The 19,448-nt window shown below is 36.0% G+C and overlaps 3 protein-coding genes across 5 annotated transcripts; 1 reads left to right on the forward strand and 2 right to left on the reverse strand.

Moving 5' to 3' along the window:
- LOC113684144 (adenosine receptor A2a-like) lies at positions 1-3,099 on the reverse strand. 2 transcript variants are annotated; one of them, XM_027201486.2, is made up of 2 exons: positions 2,885-3,099; positions 1-1,910 (listed from the first exon to the last, which is right to left on the reverse strand). In XM_027201486.2, exon 2 carries the CDS (start codon positions 1,883-1,885, stop codon positions 920-922), a length of 966 nt encoding a protein of 321 aa, XP_027057287.2. In that variant the 5' UTR covers positions 1,886-1,910; positions 2,885-3,099; the 3' UTR covers positions 1-919. The 2 variants fall into 2 exon arrangements, with proteins under 2 accessions (XP_027057287.2, XP_089056610.1); XM_089200484.1 differs by having other exon boundaries at positions 2,810-3,099.
- Positions 3,100-5,896: 2,797 nt separating this feature from the next.
- LOC113684124 (adenosine receptor A3) lies at positions 5,897-7,598 on the reverse strand. The gene is given in 2 exon segments (XM_027201462.2): positions 5,897-7,143; positions 7,546-7,598. A coding segment is annotated over 1 exon segment (1,104 nt). The 5' UTR covers positions 7,128-7,143; positions 7,546-7,598; the 3' UTR covers positions 5,897-6,023.
- Positions 7,599-8,947: 1,349 nt separating this feature from the next.
- LOC113684146 (adenosine receptor A1) lies at positions 8,948-17,707 on the forward strand. Of its 2 annotated transcripts, none has more exons than XM_089200482.1 (2): positions 8,948-9,115; positions 15,580-17,707. In XM_089200482.1, the coding sequence occupies exon 2, from the start codon at positions 15,587-15,589 to the stop codon at positions 16,673-16,675; it is 1,089 nt and encodes a 362-aa protein (XP_089056608.1). In that variant the 5' UTR covers positions 8,948-9,115; positions 15,580-15,586; the 3' UTR covers positions 16,676-17,707. The 2 variants fall into 2 exon arrangements, with proteins under 2 accessions (XP_089056608.1, XP_027057289.2); XM_027201488.2 differs by lacking the exon at positions 8,948-9,115 and adding an exon at positions 13,112-13,224 and having other exon boundaries at positions 15,580-17,032.
- The last annotated feature ends 1,741 nt before the right edge of the window (positions 17,708-19,448 follow it).

Genomic DNA, 19,448 nt, shown 5'->3' on the forward strand with positions numbered 1-19,448 from the left:
CATGTTCTCATTAACTTTTATTCTTATCTGTTTCTTTCATTCTCATTCGCCATATTATTTTCATTTTGATAATTATTTACAACAATAGACCCATGAGGAGATTTAAAGTAGTTATTTTGAAATGGAGATTAAGTTTAAGGCGGATCAGTTGTTTACGTATGATACCTCAGTGATCACATATGCAATGTAATTATTTTCATGTGTTATTCTACTTTATACACACATCTTTCTTTAAAACTTAGCCAACAAGAAAAAAATCACAGATGCACCTCTTCGCAGTATATTGAATTCTTAGCTGAGTAGTAATATACGTCGAAATCTTGTAAGGTAATTACAGGTTGTCCTCTTCGAAGTAGAAAAATACAAATAGATAAATATTTTTGAAGGTTGAAGGCAGCTGTACGAAGGCTATCATGACAGTTCAGACTTGTAACAACTTTGAAAAGATTGACGCAATAGGCCGGGAATGAACTTAAGTATTGGAAGTTGTGTAGAAAAGTGCTAAGTCAATATTCGCGATCAGCTAAGTCAATATTTTCGCCAGCTACTAAGGGGGGTGCCAGTAATTAGACTTTGACTCGCTCACCTGATAAACAGATTAGACTCACGTCATGCGCTAGAAAGTTCCTCTCCTGCTGTAAACAGGCCATTTTTTTTAGATTGATAACGAGTAATTCAATAAATTAAGAGGAAGTCAACATTATCTCTTAATTACTTCTGAAGCTTGAGATTCTAACCCTGACCAGATTGACTTTGCATTGTAAAGCATCTATATCGCTTTTCAAATAATTTCAGATAATTAAGATTCGATTAAATTAAGCAGTTATTTCAAATTTTCAAAAAGGCAATGTCAATCGTTTGGGAGAGTACACTTTGAATTTGCTCTTTAAGCTTAAGATTCAATGCGAACGAGACGGATTTATATCTGATTGATTTGCGTATCCATTATACTTTCTGAGTTTTCACTTTGTCCTTGCCTGCAGCGGTTTACAGACACCGAACTCGAGAGGGAAATTATTGTGACATTTGTGTTTTGATGCCGAAAGAAAGGGTGCACTTGAGTTTGGGAGACAAAGCAATTGCAGCTCCGAAACAATGCAGACAATGCCCTTCGATACACTGGCATTCGAAGACAATATATGAAGAAATTAACGACCGAATTGCTGAACTGCAGAAGCTTAATTAAGAATACCACTGACACAGGTACGCTTTTGCTACATACAGTGCATTTATGAATAACGATGACCAATACTTGGAATGGCATCCACGTTAATATAAACATGCCGGTTATTAGGCACACTGTCTTAGACAGCCTGGCTTCGCTCCTTGCTCTGAATCCTAGTTGTGGTCGCAAGGCTTCCTTATGCATAATGATGCAATAAGCCAGACACAACAGGAACAGTGGGGTCGATAAACTCAAGATAATAATGGAAAGGAACTGCTGTTTTGTTATGATGGCTAACTGTAGCAGCAGGCGAGAAGACGTCACTGCTACTGCCAGGATCCACGGTATTATCAGCGCAAAGATGTAACTTCGTGAGGTAAGCAGTCGATGGCGCAAAGGCTGCGCGATTGCACTCAGTCTTTCCATGGAAATTAAAACCAAGGTAAACACCGAGGAAAATCCAGTGAACATGTCCACACAATCAAAAACAAGCACTGTAACAAATTTGTTTCCAGACATCACGATGATCATGTAAATAGGCATTGCAAAAACACCAACCAACAGGTCCGCAATGGCTAAACTTATCAGTAAGTAATGCGGACGTTTGCGAAGCCTGCGCTTGAGAAGGATTATGATGGAGAGACAGTTTCCAATAATTATCATGAAGGCAATTGCTCCAAAGCAGATACTCCAAATAATATTCCATTGGTTGAAGTCCATTGTGAGTCCTTTTGTGAATTGATGTCTGTGATTTTGAGAGAGAAAGAAAGTAAAAATGACTTAGCTTTTTTGTTCGATGATCTTGTGGAGAAAACCTCTGGAACCACGTTACATGGGAAATAAATAAAATAATAAATGCCATTAGTAAATTTTCTTTAAAAGCTTCATCGATTCGATGTGCTCTTTTAAAAACATGCCATATAAATCCATTGGAATATCATAAGCTGTACTTCGCCAAGGTTATAACAACAAAAAAATGTATTATTTTGTTTGCATATGTCAGCTTAAAGCATCATCGATCAACAAAGCAATTAATGGAGAAAAACAGTCATTTAGAAAAAAAATCTTTAAAAGCATTCATCAATCATCTAGTCAATCAATCAATAATAAGGGCAGAAGAAGGAATCAAACAGAGAATGGACACACCATTAGATCAAGCTACTTTTTGCCTGTTGTCGTTTCTCTCCCACGCAAATTTTTTTTATTACAATAGAAAAAAAAATGAGCAGAAAATTATGTCGATGATGTTAGTAAGTAGCATACACGTTTAAAAGGGGTGAACTTCGCCCAAATTTTCAAACATGGCACGATCTCTGTGATAAGCTGAGAATTTAAAATATCGCTGTCTTCTCAAATACAGTTCCAAAAAACATACTGAGCTCAATCTCTACTACAAAACAAAAGCTAGCAAAGTGTTTGGGTGTCCTAGAACATCAACTCAGCGCAAGTGGTTTAAGTGAGCTACAATGAATTGTCTTTTCCGAAGACGTCAACGATGCCAAATCGCTTGACCCCCTCTAATTTTTGCTTCTCTGAAATTCGTACGATATTCGATTTCCAGACCTCTTACATGGAGCTCTTAATCTGAATGATCGATCAACGAGGTAATTGTAGTTTTTCTATCTGTAATTTGCCCTAAAATACCTCTTTCCCGGCTTTGATCAGGATAGTTTTCTAAGATTTGCTAATATCTTGTTTAAGATTTACACGAAATCCCACCGGGGTTATTGAAGAGCACTTGCCACTGCTCAGCAGCTCAAACAGACTATATCCATCGTCTTGTCGTCATTATCAAACAGCCACTGGGTGTATAAGTCACATCAGTCAAGGTCTATAGCTTCTGAAATGATTCCAGAGCAGCAAAACGGCCAAAGTATCAGCATAAGCTCAGCTGAATCTCTAGACTACCATGGAGTGAATGATGAAGCGAGTCTGCATGGGTGATTATAGGGTTCGTTTACACAGCAAGAACAAATATTTGTTTTCCTTTTTTTATCGCAATTATTTATGACGGGATCTAAGATAGAAGTATAGGAAAATTCTTATCGGTAAATACGTCAGATCCCTCCATGAGTAGGAGTGAAATTTTAATGAAAAATAAAATGATACAAGAGAGAAACTTTTTAAAAAGATATCAATTTAGAGCTTTCCTCACTTATCGGATATACCAACGACTGACTGTTGATGTGAGAATGTTATCTGAAATATTTTTCCCATCTCTTGATTTTAAGAATGCTTAGCTATTTCATTTGTGCAGATCGTAAAGCGTCAAAAATACATTGTTGACTAATCTGAATAAACGAATTTGCACCAGACACAATTCATACTGACCTTTATACAGCGCCTGGATGTTTATCTGTAAACATAAAACGTTTTTTATTGTGCTAACCATCGTTACAATACAAACATTGGAAGGAAAAGGAAATCAAGGAAATGACATAATGCCATCCGGTGAAGAAAATAATTTTTGAAAAACTTATGTTTAATTACAGGAATAGGTCACTGGTGTACGCAGGGACTAAAATTGTCAACAGATAAAATTTGAAAAGCAATGTTTCAATTGGTAGACTCACCCTTCTGCAATACAATCAATTAAGATGATAATTTGAAACCAAACAAATATTTGATTTATCCCATTCAAAAGATCTCCCGACCACTGTGGCTTACCGCCTTTGAATCTATCTCGGCCATAAGTTAATGTACTACAACCAAGCAGTGCGGTAAGAAAATGCGACAAAAACCCTCCGGAATCACGGAAAAATCGGTTAAAACATAAAAAAATTAAAATAAAAAAAAAAACTGAGAAATTCTTCCCCTCTCACCCCGTTGTTTCATTTCATTTTGTTTGCAACTGAGGTCCAACCTACGAAACGCTGACACAGGATGTTATTTGTAATTTTCTCTAATGAATGTCATTGGGTGTTATTTACCGCAATCGGAGGCAAAATGAAGGAAAATAAAAGGTGCATTATTTTCCACAAAAAATGTTATGGAATTCATGGCAAAATCTATACAATTATACCGCAATCGGAGGAAAAACGAAGGAAAATAAAAGTTGCATCGTTTTCCACCAAAAAATTAAAGGAAAATGTTATGGAATTCATGGAAAGATCTATACAATTATAGGCACATTGGTATAAACCTTTATCTTTCTTTCCTGACCACAGAACAGTCGATGATAATAATTAATAAGACTTTTTATTTATGGTTGTGCAGGATGACAGCATTGAAAAGCACTTGACTCCCTGGCCGAGATTAGGGTGATACATTTTAATTTGCAAGGGCAACTTAGCTGACCTCTGTTTAAAAAGTAGGACAGGAGTAAGAATATATAAGACACTGTAACAAAAGCAACACAAATTGCTGGTTTTCAGTGTCACGCCATTCAAAATAGATCAAAATAAAAAATAAAAACCGTTCAATCGATTTAGTCTAGAATCTGGAAATAGAAAGAAGCTAGATATGTAAAGACTCTCGCCAAGATTCAGGTCACAGCAATTTTTCTTACGGAAGATATGAGGAGAAACGTTTTTCCCAAATTTATAGAGATTTGTATGGAGCCGCCATGCTGGTGCCCACCTAGATGGGCACCAACATGGCGGCCGGAAACCAGCAGAAACATCTGTCACTGAGTTTTGCTACAAAAGCGTGAATTTATCTCTCTAAGAACTCATAAACGTAACAATAATACTTTATTCTAATACAAGAACTGTTCAGATAGCTGAATTTCCCTAAATAAGTCACCTTTTAAACCAACATAACAGCTCTCTCGCTCGTCATGTAAAGGCCACGTCACGCAAAAGCTTAGAAATTTAAGAGTAGTCTATCACTAAACCAAGAACCCATTTGGAGTGAAAATTTGTCTGAATATTAGTTTTTAGCTGCTCTAATACATCATGAAAGTAAAATCTCAGGAGGATCAATAGTTCTGAAGTCTGAAATTTAGTGACGTCACGTGAAAACCAGCAATAGCCTTCAACGTGGAATGAAGACTTGGTTGTTGCAGACATTTAACTTGATATTTTGTTGTTGTGGTAGAATTTTGTGAGAAATGAGAAAATTTTTTCTATAGCCCTCCTTCCTTTTTATTCTAAATTTTTTGCTTGATCCTATTTACATGCACAACTAATTGGTTTAATCATTGTATAGTAATTTATTTTCAGCTTTAATTCATCACCTTAACCGTACTTGTAGTCGATTTGATATATTATATGATATTTAATCATTGTATAGTAATTTATTTTCAGCTTTAAGTCATCACCTTAATCGTACCTGTAGTCGATTTGATATATTATATGCTATTTACATGAAATTTGTAAAAGATACAAATTACATTGATTCTGGAATTATTTAACATGTAAAACGCACGCGCAAAGGCTCAATTACAACGGCCATTCCTAAACAATTATACGCTCCTAAGAGAACATTTGGCCCACGTCACATATCTAATAAATACAACTTTGTGCAGAAGAAAGCTACTTTTCAGAAAATCTCTATTTCATGACTTTATCTTATGGCCTTGTCCATCATAAAATGGTTGTTCATGTTGTAAGAAATAGATCCCAGTAATGGAAAGAACACTATGGAACTTACAGAATTACCAAATTGAGCTTCTTCGGCTGAACTGCTAAGTTACGGTTACTTTACCTTGAAGGACAAATATGACTTCGTGTTCAGCTTTTTTCCGATTATAAAACCATTTTAATAGCCAGTGATCTCTCACTTAATCACCACTGGCGTTAAAATCAGAAATCGTATTTCATCTTGTTCAGCCCCTGGTGATACCTTTTTTCGCGTCACGACCATTTTCTATTGTCCACGTGATCGTAACAGGCGAAAGATCTGTTGGACTATGCGCTTAAACTACTGATACACTTACAAAAGTTCTACGGCTGGAGCTCTTTCTCAAATTTCTAGAGCTATTAAAAGCAAAACACTTCCTTCGAAGATTTGACGAGTTCAATTCTGATAGGACGATGTTTTCAGTTCCCATACAAAGGCGTAGATTTAGTGACGAATAGGAGCCCAGAACACCACCAACTGCACTCAGTGTGTCTCCTTGAAGGTTTTTGAGGTAAATATTCTTATCTTTGTTAGGATTATGACTTCTTCTACCTTTAAAAGCCTCAGAAATTGCCTTCCTGAATTCAGGCATTCTAAGTGAGTAAATAACCGTATTTATAAAGGAATTGAAATATTGTAATAGTTTAATGAAGTTCACTGCATTTTGAGAAGGGAAGGGGCATGTCTTGCAAAAGTGTACCACGTACAGAAGGCACTGAAAAGGCAGCCATGTGACCATAAACACTCCAGTTACAAGGAATAGTGTCTTTGCTAGTCTCTAGATCTTGTCCTGTTCCCTCCCAACTACACTATAATCTCGAGAACGAACCTTAACAAACAGACCCAAATATGCAGCGCAAGTAACTACAAACGAAGTACACAGAGCAGTGAGAACAATGTCCAGAGTAGCGAGGTAAGACACGATGTTGTAGTGATAAAGCAAGTCTATGATGGATATGATTAGGGCAGAAATCCATGCCAGACCCACAAAATAAAAGTAGGCTCGTTTACGTAGGGTGCGGTGAAACAAAGGCCACCCAATGGCGAACAGCCTTTCAACAGAAATCAGTGCCAATGTGAACACAGAGGCCAATCCGGACAGGATGTCCACTGCTTCATAGATGTGATGGACAGCTCTCTTTGTTAAGGTTTTCTGAATGCTCAAATAGATGTAAAGCGGTATGGCAACTGCTCCAACCATCATATCAGCCATAGCTAAGCTGATCAGAAAGAAAACAGCACGTCTACGAACAAGTCGCCTGGCTGTAAACGCTACAATTGTTAAAGCATTACCAGCCACAATAATTACAGCGAGAAAGCCAAAGATGGTACTCCAAGCAATGTTTGCTCTCCTGGAAAAGATGACTTCTTGTGTCCTGTTTGCTAAAGAGCTTGCCATATGGGATGAATTGAGTCTGAAAAAAGAGCAATAGAATTTATTCATGGTTCCAAAATATGATAATTTAACACGATTGTAGAGATACAGACCTCAAGATCACTGTACTGAATTTAGAAGTTTCTCTGCAAGTAATAACCCCGATATTTCAACAGGGAATTCTCGAAAGACTTATTCATGTAGCAGTGAAGTCGAATTTAATAAATGCTATCTTGTTCTTATTAAATAGAACATGCTTTTTGACACTTTGAAGGAAGAAAGAAAGCCTCACAGCCACCGTTTAATGAACTTACACCAAAGCAACCACCTCGCCGGCTTCCGTCGAGAAAGCTTGAAAATATTACACACAAGTGAGATTACCATAAGTACCTAACGACTTATATTATTAGGTTTTCATATTCAAAATGCTATGTTTATTTACCTTTATTGAAGAGTGGTAATGGAAAAGATACCAAAAACAACCGAACTAAAAACAAACACAGCAAACCAAAAAATATTCATTAGTCAGATAATAAATTAATTGTGATTTTCAGTGTGTATTATTGGGTCACTTTCTTACATAACATGATAATTGAATTGCCTTGTGGTAGTTGTTTACTTTAGTTTGCCATTTCGGTGAAAGTTCTGAGGCGAACGATCAAAGTTTGGGTAAAACTGTCCGTACTTACTATGCAGCCAAGGAAACATCACGATCAAAAGTTTTGCAGTTCCAGAAATGACCCTTTTACATTTTTTTCTTCATGTGCAAGACAGTGGGATCGATTCAACATTTTTATGATTTGTTTCAAATATTTTATCCCCCCGTTCATTTTATGTTCTTTCCTTTGTTTTTTAACTGAAATAAATTGTCGACTGGGAATGAGTAGGTAGGATTTCCACCAGTTTAATTTTAAACCCGTGATACGTCAGCATAACCACTGTCATAGATAGAGTGGTTTCTTTTGGATCACAGGTTATTTTATTTTTACAGCATGAAAACCCATCGGTTACCTCTGCGTTAGTGAGTTTGGTGTAGCAGCATGGCAAACAGTCGTATAATTATTAATTTACAAATATATCTCTGTTCTTGATTGGTACATATATTTAACGCTTAGGTTTCAAATTTGCTGAGGATACGTGACGGCTCATGAAATTATTGATATATATTGTTTCAGTTTTGTATTAGCTGTAGTACTTATAATTCATAATTGCTTTTACTGAGATGTGACCCACTTCAGCTCTTAAACAAATAAATGACAAAAACATTTCGGAAGGGAATTCAATTGCAACATGGTTACCGATTGTACATACTTTCATTACACGCTATTTCATCTTCAATTTATTGGCGGATAAAACAAACTCAGCGTTCAAAAGAGAGAACTTCAAAATATATCGAATCTTAAGAATATCGCATTTTTTTCTCTTTGAATAACGTGTCGCTTACGATTTAAAGGCAACATACTTATGAATATTAAACGCACATTGTTTTCATTTCCAAAGTGGCAATTAAAATCAGACAGTTCCAGGGAGGGTTTTCAACCCTTCTCTACGGGAGTTTAAACATTTCAATCTTTGAAGAAAGAGTGAAAAATGATTTAGTCGGTAATCATTTGACCTTTTGTAACTTAAAAGCCAGACATCTCGAACAGGGGGCTGTGCAACGGTAAAAAACAATTTAGAGGGCCAAACTTTTACGTTTCAGAAAGTAGATGCTTGGGTTTCTCCACGAATGCATTTGTCGTTTTAATGGATTATAGGCGGAAATTCAGACGACTTTAAGATCAGCAAGACGCCTAAAATGCATTAAAGATAAAACAAATTATATTTGCTTGCAGCTGTCTAACATTGCGAAAGTTATAGGAGGAAAGTGTTTCATACGCACTTGTCACGAATTCAAAACTTATCAAGATTCGATTTACTAAAATCGCACTAAGATTGTTTTCATTTTCCCGTCAACCAATTTTATAGCAACTTGCAACAGGAAGAGGTAAAAGAGGGATTCTAGAATTAAGGTAAGAAGAGAGCTAAAAGAGTTGAAAGATGGGGAAAAGAAAATCAGTATATAAAAACCAGAATAGAATGTCGAGATCCATGATCAGTTCACTTTTTGTTAAGAAAGATGCATGGTGAACATTACGGACTACTTAGTTTCTGTTTGAATAAAGCTTCAAAATGTCGTAATCGCTACATTGAGTTTTATTCTTTTTTTTATTCCCTCGTTTTTATTTGAGTTTTTAGAGATTAAACAGCCTTGTGAACCAAATTAGCTGTTATTTTGACCATACGGAAATGGCTGTATAAAAGACAAAAAAAAATTTAAACAGTTATCATAATACAGTGAGTGATGGGCGCCTTTGCTAGCTCACGATACATAGGCTTATGCGTTAGGAATTGAATATCCATTCCCGGCAGCCTTAAATTTATTCAGCTTTTATACATCTTCTCCTTGAAGTTCTCAAGATATCCAGCATTTTAGCGGATTTCCGTAATTTGGACTATCATGGCCCTACGTGATATTTTGACATCGAATCAGATTACAAAATGAAACTTCAAAATTGCTAGTTGTCAGATTTAAAACTTCCTTGAAAAATAATCTCTAGTCTTGGTTTTGTACGTCCATGGTTAAAAACAGGAATAATGAAAATATATACGTGTTAAAGCGAAGGGCGCCATCAAATTTGAAAACAGTGGACGATAAAAGATTTTACACAATGTGCCAACCGGTCAAGCTACTTAAAGTCTGCCATTTAATTACTTTACGAGCACAATCACAGAAGAAAATTATCATTACTAAATACATCCATTGTAAGTATCTTTAAAATCCATATTGATCTTAACATAAGATAATTAAACTCGCAATAACCAAATACATTTAGTTTAAAATAATATTCATCTTAAGAGTAAGAAAAAAATTAATTCGAAGAATACGCTTTTTGCAATATTTTTCAGTATAGTATTCAATAGACTAAATGTCCATACGTACCTCAAAGTCAATCGGAAGCTAAATAATTGACTTCCAACGCGATAAAATGGTAGTCCTTAAAAAATCTCCACTCCAAGAGAAATCTGAAAGCATCCGTTCTGCCTAAGTAAAGGTCAACCGTGTTACCCCGATTATTTGATTTCTTCTATTCGATTCAGCTTTTTTGTTTTGCAATAGTGTTTACTTTGAGGACTAAAAAATCCATTTAGATGGCATCGTTGCCAAGTTACTGACATGAAATGATCGCTATTTGATTTCGAAAGACAACAGAGTTTGTATGCTTTGAATCTAGACAGGTGGTCGTTTTGCAAACTGTGGAGCTACCTACCAAGAAATAAGCCGACATTGAATTCAGATAAAAATCATAATATTAAAAAAAAAACTGAGACCAAAAATCATCTTTAATTTTCAAGGGGTGTAACGACACACCCAAAGAAAGAAATCAGAATTTAAGCACATGAAAGCATTTAAGTTCTTTAGATAGATAAATTGGGCATTTGAATATTTTAGGAGGTATTAGATTCACAGTTTATACATGACAACAATCAAATAATACAATAATTGAGGAAGTTTAGGTTAGACAAGAAAGCAATGAAACTGCATACTAGGTTAAATTCAAACGGCTTTGTTTATTCTCTTTCACGTTTGTCATCTAAATAGATAACATAAAAGTATTTTCCAGTAATCTTCGTCCAAAATCCGGCCAGCAAATGAAAGTATATTGAATCCTAAATCCGTTAGGGGCAAATATATCAGAAGACCAAAAACAAACAAAGTCTCACACCGGCGGTTTCGTTTGAAAGCCGCTAAATCGGACTATGATTATGTTATCGGAAAAGAAAAACAGTTAAAAGAAAACTCTTCCTCTGAGTCATCTCAAGAAATACAAAATGTATCGTTATCCGCTTTGACGATACTTCATTATAGGTCTACATTAACATAAATTGAAGAAACATCCACTAAAGATGAGACTTTTCGATAAATCTTCACCTGTGTCAACATTGTCGGCACTTTTTGAATAAACGCACTGAATTCATAAAAAAGTGGCACAAAAGAGAGAAAAAAATATCATAAAGGGTCAGCGGCAAAATGTTTATTGGCGCATGTGTTTTGCATATATTCTTAAAATATAACAATCTTGGCTCGATATTCAGACTCGGAAATGCTGGATAGAGTGAGTTTATGTTCCTGTGTGGTTAATGATATATTGTAGATTAATTTTTATGTACAATTAACCCCAGTATCCTTTAATGTTCGTTTACGTGGGGTTAAATAACATAAATATGGTCGTTGCAGATCTCCTATAGACTGTAAGGATAATATTATCTAAAAATATACAAAAATAGTTAAGAGCTTTTGATTTGTATGAAATAAAACATAAAAGCTCGTGTTTTTTCCTACTTTGTTTACAACCAATAATTTTTGGTTAATCGCCACCTATTACGAAGTAAATGGCCAGTAAAGTAGCCAATGAGATTGCAGCATTTGTGATAGATAGATAGCAAATTCTTAGTGATGAGTGATAGTCTTAATGTGATTATTAGTTAAGAAATATCGGTCATTTTTCCACTCCTGTTGATAAGAGCGAAAAGGGAATCACAGAATCATAGATGAGAACAAATTAAAACGAAAGTTACCTAAAAAAAAGGCTTACAAATCAGTTGCTTTCATTAGAGCATGCTATAAAAATGATTCCCCGATATAGGCCTTGCTTCTTATCAATTCCATCCCATTTTATTCTGATCTTTCTCCCCTCCTAGGGGAATCTGAAAAGATCTAGAATTAAATGCTATTGTGTTATGTATTATGCTAACAAAGACATTTCATTTCAACAAAATGCTAAGGACTTATTATATAATTATTATTTCTTCTGAAAGGAAAAACTATTGCAATAATCCTATCCATGTTAGAACTGTCACGTGGCTTCTTTGTTTGACAAGAGAAAAATTATGCTCGGTACTGACGTCATACTTGGATCAACCCGATTAGAACAGTTTCGAGCTTTGCGCATGTGTGCACATAAATGATGGCCTGTCGAACTTGACTTTATTTTGACTTCATTTCAATTGTCTTGTCATCAATGGAATGCTCATAAAGTTAATTTGGAGCCTACGCATCCTCTGGTTAGAAATATCTTTGAAATCACATACAGAGAAGTAGATATTATTACATAGATCAAGGTCAGATGCTTCTTACCCAGTAGCAACGTCCGAAGCTTCATTGGCAGATACACTGACGTCGCTCTCAAGGCTTTGGCAATTACAAATTACCTTATAAATGAATTATTCAAAGCTTCTGACAATACTTAAGACATCCTTCGCTCAGCAAAATGTTCGAATTCCTGTCTAATATAACAAAGACAGAGATTGATTGATTTTAAGGTCCAAGTATTTATTTCTGGAATTATTTTTCCGTCTCTAGACACTTTTTCCACATCAAAGCTCTGACGCACGTATTTAGATAAAGTGTTGTTTTTATCTGCGCCTATTTTACCTTATCGTTTCTTTGAGGAATGCCTGTAATGATTTGTTTGGACAACGAGAAAGGTTTTTAGGTGCGCTGTCCTTCAGCTTGCGTCGAAGCTGATATCCGAGTACATACGTTATTCATAAGCTTCTGTCATTATACAAAAAGATACTGACATAATTGGGTATTCACAACGGGCAATGTCGATCTGAGCGTTCGTTGAGGACCGACGCATTCGCTTACTTCCTTCCTAAAAGCGTTGGTTGAATAAATAGCTTTGTTTTTCCATTGTTTCTCCTAATTCTGACCAAGCTTAAAACTGCTTTTCTAAAATGTTAAAGTATTTTTTTCAGCCCACACAAATCACACCAATTTAGAACAAGTTTATCTTCTGAAATGGTGAAATTTCAGAAACTAAACATATTTAGGTTCTGTTCTACCGCTTTGACAGATAGAAATGAAGTGTTTGTTCATTAATGTGGGCGACTATTTCCCATCAAGAGAGTTATCGTTTTCTTCGCTGTCACAAAATTACCAAAAATTTGAATTTCAATATTTTATATCATATGAGCTTTCAGATGTCCAGACTAAGCGTTCGGTTTCCACAGAGCTGAATCAGTTGTACATATAGAGTCTTTGTAAATAATCCCACAATCATTTTCCGCGACAAAGGTAACGTATTCATTATTCGATTTAACTTCCAATTTTCGGTATGAAAAATTACAGAAAAAGAAATTATTTTGGAAGAGAAGTTTGAGATAAGTCTCTATGATGTGTATTTTTACTTTTTCTCTGTGTAAAAGAGGCGAAATGACAATACTTTATATAGTGAATGCCTACAAATATGAGAATACAGTTTCATTAGAACGCAGTCTTTTAAAGATTAGGAAAATTTTATTCCACTGACTGTGTGAAATGCTAAAACTCCCTTCACATTGAAATAATGTACATTTGCGTCCTTTGAATTTTGGTGTTCAAATCAGTTCACATTATTCTGTGAAATCCGGGACAAAACCGTAAACCAATTGCTTTTTAGTTTAAACTGGCTGATTTTGAAATAAAATACTCAGTAATTCAAGGCAAATTTAAGTTTATAACATTTCATTCAGTTTCTTCTGCTTACATAAATTGTCACAGAGTCAACGCAAAGGCAATATTCCCAGTTTTCTCTATATCATTTAAATTCATTTTCATTCATGTTTGTTGGCACTGATTCTTGGAATACTGACTTTATATTCTGAAATGCATCTTCTTTGAAGTTCAGTTTCGAGAAATTCCAAATGATGAAAGTCTAAAGAGACCCACTTATGCTTCGGCTTGGTGAAAATTCAACGATGATCGTCGGAGAATACTTTTAATTAAAATGCATTTAATTAAAATGCAAATGAAATTTAAAAAAACGACACCATTCATTACCTTTTGTTATGTTAGTTTACAAACCAAGACGTTTAAAAGGTTTCGATGGTAAAAAAGGAGAAAAAAAAAAAAAAAAAACAAGAGAACCAGCTGGCTCAGGAATTGGCTGTTGAGACCAACCCATATCGCATTGCAAAACGCGGTTTCCAGTATTTCTCTGGTTTTTATCCAAGCTGAAAATTTCACTCTGCAAAGACAAAGGTGTGATCAGGTTTAAAGTCAACAGTTTTTTTTCACAAACCTGTCTGATGGTTTATTTATTTTCCTCATTAATTCATAAGTTTCTCACCGCAACAACAAGTTAGCTTGGAGCAATAGACAAGCGTCAGCCAAACCACAGCGGAAAAAAAAGTAGCCTGTGAGTATTTTACATGTGTTTTGTCTCGCAGAGTTCCTTAGTTTACATTTGAATGTAACTTTACGCTCTTAGAGAGAAATTTATTCATCATAAGAGATAAATGTGAAAAACGGGCGTGTTAATGTCTCCTGAATACTATTGGGATAAAAAAGGAGAGAAAATCCTTCAACCTGATTGCAAAGCAAGCTACAAGGATGACAGAATATTCTTTTAAAAATTCAAGTCAAATAAAATATCATATGATATATACATCCTGTAGGATTATTTTAAAATTTCTAAAATTGAGATTTTATGCACTTTGCTAAAAGCAGCTGTCAATGATCGGTCGAGGGAAATTTTGGTTAAAAACATGTTAGACCAACCTCACAAATTTTGTTGTTGCTTTTTTGTAAAGGCAAAGAAGTGTAGCGATTGCTTAACCTTTTACGCCTTCCAACAAGACTGAATCTCAATGATAACCCACATGAAAGCGTGCTCTAATGCAAGCTAGGATGTTGCGAAAATATTCGTGTGGTAAGGTTGTTAAAAGCTTCCCTTGAAAGCCTGGGCTTCGTTGACTGCTGAGAACATTTCAGTGTGGTCACATACGTACATTGGCGTTGTTTTCATTGCTCATTATACAATATGAAAATTGAAAAATTTCAAGTCGTGAAAATTAATTAAGTCTGCTGTTCTCCACGACAGCCGTCCACATATAGGGCACAGACGAGCTGGCGTATCCTTATCGAAAAAAATTAAGGCTTGCTTCGGTTTGTAATTATGCGAACGATTCAGTTATAATGTAGCAATAGCAGAGAAAGCGTGAATTAAAGTTTAGTGTAAAAATTTTTATCAAAAAAACAAAAAAAAAAAAGGGGGTGGCGTGATTCTAATAGTTTTTGGTGACTTGTTAGGAAACGCAGTGGTGGCCGTTATAGAAAGGTGGCTTAATGGAAGTTCCACTTTAAAAAAATGTTTTATGAAATTTGGATTTTTTTGATGAATAGTTCATTTTAAATACTGGCTCAGGGTCTCCAAGGAAACCTAGCCGCATGAGGTCTCAGAGGCCTTGGTTATGAAGTATAATAGAGTCCACTCCGTATGTTGCAACTCGCATAAATTAAGGTCAAAAAGGGAAACCTAATGACCCAAAAGTTTATTGAGAAAAAAAAGTTCTGAAGAGTTAAATCGGGAAATTCCTAATGGCTAATTGATTTATGTTTTCCATTTTCTATTTTTTAATCTTTGTTTTTGTATTTTTCTCCCCTTTTCAGTGCAGAGATGCCAAGCTCCAAGGATACGGAGACACCCCTTACCAAGGCAGAGTCTATCGCGTTAACCGCAGCCTTTGGTTTGATTGCGCTGACCATAATCATTGGAAACTCTGTGACTATTGCAGCTTTTACAAAAACAAGCCTTAACCGACGACCAACCCACTATTTTCTCATCTCCCTTGCGGTGGCTGATTTGATGGTTGGGGCACTGGCAATGCCACTTTATATCTTCCATTTTGTAAATCCAGATTTGTGGAGTACAAGTGAAGTTATTCAAGCCGTTTATTACAGTTGCGATATTGTCTCTGGCATGGCGTCTGTTTTCACCTTAGCAGTCGTATCTGTCGAGAGACTGTATGCCGTTGGTTGGCCGTGGAAGTATCGTCATTATACTCCGCTGAAGTGTTACATAGTTGCCGTATCGGGCACCTGGATCCTGGCAGTGGCCATCTGCTGCCTCTATTTGTTTTTTCGATTTAAGTTCATCTCAGGCGTCGTTCACACAGTAACCGTTGCATCTTTGTCCGTGTCGCTTACAGTGGCTTGCTCTGCCTACAGTGCTTTGTGGCTCCGGATCAAGTATCGAAGACGACGTCGAAGAGGGGTTGAAAAAGACAAAAGGCTCGCTATAACGTTGTTTCTTATCACAGGAATTTTCATCGTGACTTGGATGCCTTTTGAGGTTATCATTATAATTGTCCATTTTTGCCACTATTGCAAAAACCCATCTCACAGGCTCGTTTATGTCATAAAATTACTTCAGTATAGTAATTCGTTCGTAAACACCCTTGTGTATTCATTTCGAATGCAAGACTTCCGTAGAGCTATCCTTAATGTCTTCCGCAGCGGTTCTTTGAGTTCCAGGGGCAACATGCGGGTCAGAAACGCGGCAGGGATCACTCTGACATCTGTCTCCAATCTCGTCAACTCCTGCTCAGCGGTGAATTTAAACATCATATATGGTGAAAGCCAGTTGAAGAGCAGCTATGGTGCAACAGGGCATAGACGACTGGCAAGGAGGAGAGCTGATTTATTTCTGATGCATAAAAAGGGAAAATATTCTCCTAGTGAACTGCACGCTGCTGAAAACGTATGATGAGGCGTGAGATTTATCAATTTCAAACCGTTTGAGAATGTTTGGTGTTTGTGAAAAAGCAACTACACTTTGTGTGGGGAAGGTTTCTTTTTTTTCTTTAAAAATACCAGCTAGTTTAATCACGCTATACCAGCTTAAATTCTGTGTAGCCAACCAAGCCTCTACGGACCTTTCTTTTTCGATTTCTTTTTTTAATCAGCCTTAAGACTCAGCCTTATTACACTAACAATGCCGATAGTTGCATTTAAGGAGGCTCCATAGGCTTTTTGCTCAATGTTGGCGGGCGCCAAAAGGTAATAACCAAGGTTCGGAGTATCGTTTGCTGTAGTAACAATAAAATCAAAATGATTCTCGTCATTAAGCTAAGGCTCCACGAAGGGAGGCGCTCGCGAGTGATAATTAGCGTTAGGAATTCCAACGAAGGAGACGCGATAAATCTTACTCGAAAGAACCCTATTTTCTTTGTCGCAAAACATTACGTAATGGGATAGAACTTCGTTGAGATTGGTATCTAAGCATGCGTAGACTTTCGAATCTGTAGTCTTTTGGCAATCTTTCCCACGGTGTTTTCTTTTCGGTTGACCTCTTTTTCGGGTGTAGAAGGCTTATGAATATTTCGGTAGAAATTTCTGGAAACCCTGGATTTTATCACATAAAAACTGTATAGAGTTAAAGTGTTTTTCACGCACCTTTTCAGATGACAATGGCACGATCGTATCGAGCCACCATGTTTGTTTTGCATGTTGACGCTCGCCCTATGTTCGCACCCAAATCTCGCGCGGTCAAAAACCCTATGTAGCTCCTTAAACGTTTTTCAAATATTACTAAATACCTCTGTCTACCAGCAGGCCTGGTAACATATTAAAATCAAATTAACAAAGGAGGAGAGGGGGGATAAGATGGGTTCAGCTAATTTCAATTCGTCAGATAAATATTATGCTTGACGGCTGAATCTTAAAAACCGACAAAAATGTATAGGTGCAGTGCGATAGAGCTTCTTCCTCAAAAAATTAAAGGTATTTGAGAAAATAAGGAAGGTGACTGTTTTTTAGACATCGTAATCCAACAAGCAGCGGGAAGAAGAAAAGAAGTGCGCAAAAAGAAATGAAGTTTAAGTCATGAAATATGATAATTATATCATTAGGACTAAGGACTACGTTGGGATTTTTAAATTTAAGTCCACTTTTAATTTTCTGGAACAAGAGAGGATTAAATTGAGATATTTCATTCCTCCATGTTGGTTCAAATGCAAAAAGATTCCTATAAAATGACGTTTAGTGCACTCACAGTTTCGGTTTAAAAAAGCCTCTTTGAGTCTTAAATTTGGTTCACTCGGTTGCTGGATACTTTGAATTTAAAAAAATGACTCGAGGTAGACCATCTTCCCCTGGAGTAGGACCAGTTTAGTCTCTTAGCTCGCAATAATTCCTACTTGTCAATGATGACCAACTTCGAGCGGTTTCTCGCCAAAAACAAGGTAATTCACATTTTTGAAAGGCGGCAAATGAGACAATCACTATCAAAATATAAAATCATTCCAGACAGGTGTATTTTTTTTTCAATGATTGATACTGCAACAATTGCCAACGGAACTCGTCAATGATATTGTCGTTCGATCGTTCCGTTAAGTGATATTTTAAAACGCTGTAATGTCATGCGAGGGGCAACGATTTCAGTCCCAGACTTTGAGTGTCTTTATTTGTTTACCAATTTTAAAAACAATCAGTGAAACTACACACAGATGAATTCGAGACAGATTCATTTTTTACATCCAATGCAGCAACTGTTAATTATGAGAAACTTAACCCAAATCGTCATCGATATTGCCCTTCGCCTGTTTCATACAATGATATTGTTGTCTGAGGTGTAATGTCTATTTCAGTCACACATTTAAAATACCTTTACGTCATGTCAACAACGGATATGTAAAATACGTCTCCCAAAACGAAAATTCTCTTCTTTAGATACCTACGTATCGACGAATTAAAGATCCCATCTAGAAGAGTTCGACACACACACACACATAAAAAAACGACAACAACAAAAAAAGAACACGGTACCTAAATTAAATACACCAATATTGCTTTTGTTTTGAGAGGCCAACATAAGTAAACGTGTGAGTCAATAAGAATGTAACACGGGATGTAAATAATAAAAAAATGGCAACTTTATTGATAAAGTCACCGTTAATGATACGACTAATGGTGTCATAATTCATTCTACGTTCATGAAGAGCCTGTTTTGGTATTATTCCCAGAGAGCAAAGTATACTTTGCTTTGCTATGCTTTGGTGTAAAAGTGAACTTTTGTATCAAAATGGATTGTTCAATATTCGTTTCATTCACGATAGCTTTTTTCTTAAAGGATTCTTACCCAACAAGTATTCTAATTTGAACATTGGTCATTTGCAGAAGGCAACAATATGAAGATGATTCAAACGAATTTTCTCAGTGTCTGCCCACACTGTACGTTTTTGGCCGTCGTAAAAGCTCCATAAGTCCTTCTTCACTATCCTTACATTTTGAAATTGAACTTGAAACTGCCAGCTTTATGACAATAACAACGAAATTCTACTCGCCAGCCGGATGCACCTATATTTGTTCACAACAGGTCCGCGTGCCTGCTTGCTGTACAATTGACTCAAGCAGAAATAATCAATTTTAAAAGGTATAATAATAATTGAATAAATTTGATAAATTTATTTCATCCAACCATATGACCAAAATTCCAGAACTTTCAGCTTGAGCCTGAACTGAATTTTGTAGCTCAAAAA

This window comes from Pocillopora damicornis, chromosome 3, assembly GCF_964200805.1.
Source record: "Pocillopora damicornis chromosome 3, jaPocDami1.2, whole genome shotgun sequence".
NCBI lineage: Eukaryota > Metazoa > Cnidaria > Anthozoa > Scleractinia > Pocilloporidae > Pocillopora > Pocillopora damicornis.

Coding starts and splice junctions, on each gene's coding strand:
- LOC113684146 (XM_089200482.1), top strand. CDS start 15,587: ATGCCAAGCTCCAAGGATACGGAGACACCCCTTACCAAGGCAGAGTCT.
- LOC113684144 (XM_027201486.2), bottom strand. CDS start 1,885: ATGGACTTCAACCAATGGAATATTATTTGGAGTATCTGCTTTGGAGCA.